Source organism: Gavialis gangeticus, unplaced genomic scaffold, assembly GCF_001723915.1.
Source record: "Gavialis gangeticus isolate Ggan-Ray unplaced genomic scaffold, GavGan_comp1, whole genome shotgun sequence".
Classification (NCBI taxonomy): Eukaryota; Metazoa; Chordata; order Crocodylia; family Gavialidae; genus Gavialis; species Gavialis gangeticus.
Window position 1 is genome coordinate 17,264,111 of NW_017729034.1, and position 4,354 is coordinate 17,268,464.

General features: G+C 49.5%; 1 protein-coding gene across 1 annotated transcript in view; it reads right to left on the reverse strand.

Moving 5' to 3' along the window:
* Nucleotides 1–4,354, reverse strand: part of USP5 (ubiquitin specific peptidase 5) — a gene marked incomplete at its 5' end in the record, with an annotated part of 36,011 nt that overhangs the window by 3,398 nt on the left and 28,259 nt on the right. Inside the window, 2 exons of the mRNA XM_019526682.1 lie at nucleotides 390–581; nucleotides 1,592–1,680. Coding sequence (XP_019382227.1) covers nucleotides 390–581; nucleotides 1,592–1,680 — 281 coding nt within the window. The remainder of the gene's footprint in view (nucleotides 1–389; nucleotides 582–1,591; nucleotides 1,681–4,354) is intronic.

Consider the following 4,354-nt stretch of genomic DNA (forward strand, 5'->3'; position numbering starts at 1 on the left):
CTTTGACCCTCCTGGGGATTACCTTCCTCTGGGCTTGGAGGATCGTCTCCTTAAGGAGCGACCACTCCCCTTGGACACCCGGCTCCCCTCCCCTCTGAGTCTTCTCCCGCTCCTTTGTGCGAGTCCCAACATCTGGAAAGGCACTGGGCATGTCCAACATCTCTCTCCTCCTTGACCCAACCCTCCATAAGTTCGGTGCAGAAAAGGCTGTTAGAGTTGCCAATATCCTTGCCTAACGAGCATGCAAGGTGACAGCTAGCAGCCAGGTGGCAGAAGGACAGGAAGAAGGAAACTGAGCAGGAGGAGGAAATCGCTAGCATGGGAAATAAGACACAAGGAGAGTGAGGGAGCAAATCAAGCATTAGGAGGAGAGGAGAAGAGTCACTAACATGTTGGAGAGGAGAAGTGAGGGGAGCAGAAGGAGTCGTCGTCCTCGTTGCCATAGAACCCCAGGCTACCTTTGGGCTCATCTGGTGTCACCAGTGGGGGTGCTATATCTGGCATCTCCTCTTCACCATCCTGTAGACCCATCCCCCGGAGCGCAGAGATGTCCAGCTCCTCTGGCATTTCAATGGAGACATCTGTAAGAGAGATCCTGGATTAGATCCCTGTCTGATGAGTTCAAACAAAAGACACAGATGAGATTCACAAAAGTTCACAAGTTACCTGGAGTATGGAATTCACTAAGGCAGGGGTGGGCAAAATATGGTCTATGGGCTGGCTCCTACCCACCAACTGATTCTCTTTGGCCGCAGCTGCTCCTCTGAAGGAGAACTGTATCCGGCCTGCAGCTGCCCTGGCTTTCAGCACCTCTCATCCTTTTCCCTTCCCCATACCATAGGTAGCTGCAACAGCAGCAGCTTCAGTTCCAGTGGCCAGGCAGCCACTCTCCTCAGCTGCCTGCCCCACTTCCCAGCCCCCAGGGTATACTCCAAGGCAAGGGGTGCCAAGATCCTGGCCAGACTTCTGTACAGCTCCAACTCTGTGGCTGTTTGCAGACCAAACGGGCCAGCCCTTGGCAAATTGAAGCTCAGGTAAGGTTCCTCCCTCAGGGGAGGGGCTGCGGAGGGAAGAGGACCAGGAGCTGCAGGTCATCTGGGCTCTGCTGGGCTGAGGCCTGGTAGGAGCATGGGCACTAGTAACACGGTGCTGTGCTGTGTTCCTGCTGGGTCACGCCACATGGGTGCAGCTAGTGCGGTTCCTGCCCAACCCTGACCCCTAGCACATGGCCAGGTCAAGTAGGAGCTGCACCAGCTGCTCTACCTGCACCCAGGTGGCCCAAAGCAGTACGCTGGAACACAGTGGCATCAGCCAAGCCTGGCCCAGCTGTGTACTGAGAACTCAGGGCTCGGGAGGGGGTGCAGGGAGAGCTGCAGGGAGCTTGTGCACATATGCGGCCCTCAACACCTCGTGAAAATTTGTTTGAGTGGCCCTCCAGCCCAAATACTTGCCTACACCTGCATTAAGGCATTTTGTTACAGCGACACACCCCTCCTTTCCCCACTCCTCCGTACTGACCCCAATATAGCATCCCACTGGGGTAAAAATGAGGATGGAGGACTTGGCTTGCACATCACCTCATACTTCTTACCAAGCTTTTTGGGCACCCAATCCAGGCCAAAAGTGAATTTCTTGATCTGGATCACCAGGTAGTCTGGGAAGGAGGCAAACCGTGTTGTCCTGAAAGACAGAGATATCATCTATGGACAGGTTCCCCTTCATTCTGTTAAGTGGGGTTGAGGGTAAAGGGAGACTGGCTGGTTCAAGAAGAAACTGAGGCACAATATGCGCATCCACTGTAATCTGTTTAACATTAAGGAGATGCCACTAGGTTGAGCTCTAGACACTGCGCACAGGAACACTCCCAGGAGGTAACACTTCGAATGAGAACTTGCTACAGTATTTCCAACTCTTAGGATGGAGACACTCTTTAGGAGAATAATACACATTCCTTTCAACCGTGTCATGTGTCAGGCCCCAATTTATAGAATCTGAATTGAACGATAATTTAAAATGCTTCCTTCCATGTTTATTTTAAAGGAATGTTTATTCACCACAGGATGTTAGGAAATATTTGAATATAACCATTATTCAAAACTAAAGTAGAATGTTAGCTGAAAGAAGCATTACTAGCTTTATTTCTTCAAAGCAGTTATTGCTACAGGAAAATACATGCTTCCCTAACAACATCCCTTCCATGGGCTTAGTTCATTCCACAATGGCAAGATCTTCCAAAAGACAGCACTTCCTTGAGCCACTGCTATATCACAGGGGCAGATGCCAGATTTATGAACTGTGCTGCTTCACTAATTACCTTCTCAGCAGTACTCATGGCTACTTGTTCTAGAACAGTGGACTCAACTGAGGCTATGCTGTTTTTCATAACCTTTGTTTCTGACTTATTGAGTTAATGTTCCAGAGGGTTCCTTGCACCTGACTCCTTGTTTGGAGAAGGAATGTCAGTGGCACTAAGCAGATCCTCCATTCAGATTACACAGAACTTTCTTATGCTAGTTCTTAGTTCATTACGATACATGTTTTTACAGTGAAACAGTTAAAGCTGACATTAAAAAGCATCTTCAATACCAGATAGCTCTTACTTTAGAGTTTTGGTTTCAGACTCTGCCAACACAAGCAGATACTGATACACTGAACGTAAGAATTGCCATTTACTGTATGAGACCACAGGTCTATGTGACATGGGATACTGGGCAAGATAGTGGCAAAAGGTGGATACTGAAAGGGAAAGAGAACAGGATTTGAGCAGGGTTTTTCCCCTGTTCCTCTCCCACTTGCAGGCTCCAGCATTTAAGGTCTAGGGAGCTCCAATTCAGACACTGTGCCCCTAACACCTGTGCTCAATAGCTACTAATGCACCTTTCCTCCAAGAATTTCTTCAATCCCTTTTTGAACCTGGCTAAACTGTCTGCTTCCACAACATCTTGCAGCAAAGACTTCCAGTCTTTAATTGCATGCTGTGTGGAAAAAAAAAAAAGGTTGGTTTTGTTTCATTCTATGACCCCTAGTTTTTGTATTGTTTGATGGTAAATAAATCTCCAATTATTTTATTTTTACAACACAGTATTTTGTAAACATTTATCATGTCCTCCCTCAATTGTCTCTCTTCTAAACTAAATAGGCCCAGCTTCTTCAGTCTCTTCTCATATAGAAGCTCTTCTATCCCACTAATTTGCCTTGTTGTCTCTCTCTGTACCTTCTCAAGTTCTTCTCATCACCAGGGAACCAGGCTGTTTCCCATAGAAAATGGAGTAAACCGCGGATTTTACTTTTTACTGCAGGTAAATGAGGATTTCACATTTTACCAGAGAAACAGTTTTGCTATGAGCCTCTGCAGGCTGCCAAGCGTTCCAGCCTGCAGGGACGAAGCAGGAGGAGGGCAGTAAGGCAGGAGAAGCCATGCGCATCTAAATGCACATGGCCCCATGCAGCCTGGAGAATAGCTCCCACAGGCAAGTGGAGGGGAAGGGGGGAAAATTGAGACCCCCATAGGGAAGGAGGGAGTTGGGCACGGCAGGGCAGGAGCTGCTGCCCAGCTGAGCAGTGCCTGGAGCTTGGGACTTAGGGCTGCAATGTGTGGCCACAGGGCCCCAGCAGGGAGTGGGATGGGCCATGGGTGGTCCATCTGGGGTGCATGCTAACGGAGATAGGTGCACAGGTGGTTTTCTCTTCTATCCTACCAGCGAGCGGATGTGGAGGATGGCATGCAACGTGCATCGCAGAGACCAACTGGCGGCTTTGGGAATGGTATCTTGAGGCAGGCTTTGGCTTCCTCGACATCATGACAAGAGACGTGCTCGGATGGGATGGGCTCCACCTTTCCCCTAAAGGTGGGCATGTGTTTTCTTCTACGTTGGCGGATCTCCTCCGGCAGGCTTTAAACTAGGTTTGTTGGGGGAAGGGGAAGATGAGGGCAGAGGAAGCCTTGGACTGCCAAACCAAGCAACACCCACAAGTACAGCCCAGCCTAGGCCGACGAGCGGAACATATACACAGGTAAGCAACAAGGGCCAGGGTAATGCTGAAAGTAGGGAGCCAATACACACATCCACAGGCGGCCTCAAATGCCTCTACACAAACACTCGTAGTATGGGAAACAAGCAAGAGGAACTTACCCTCCAGCTAGCTGACACCAACCCAGACATAGTGGGGCTCACTGAAACATGGTGGGACCCAACGCATGACTAGGCGGTGAATATCAAGGGATATAGGCTGTACAGGAGGGACAGGACAGGGGGGAAAGGTAGGGGTGTGGCGCTCTTCATTGAAGAGGAATACACATCCCTGTCAATTAGCGAAGAATCAGAGGAGGGGCACTCTGAAGTGCTCTGGGTTA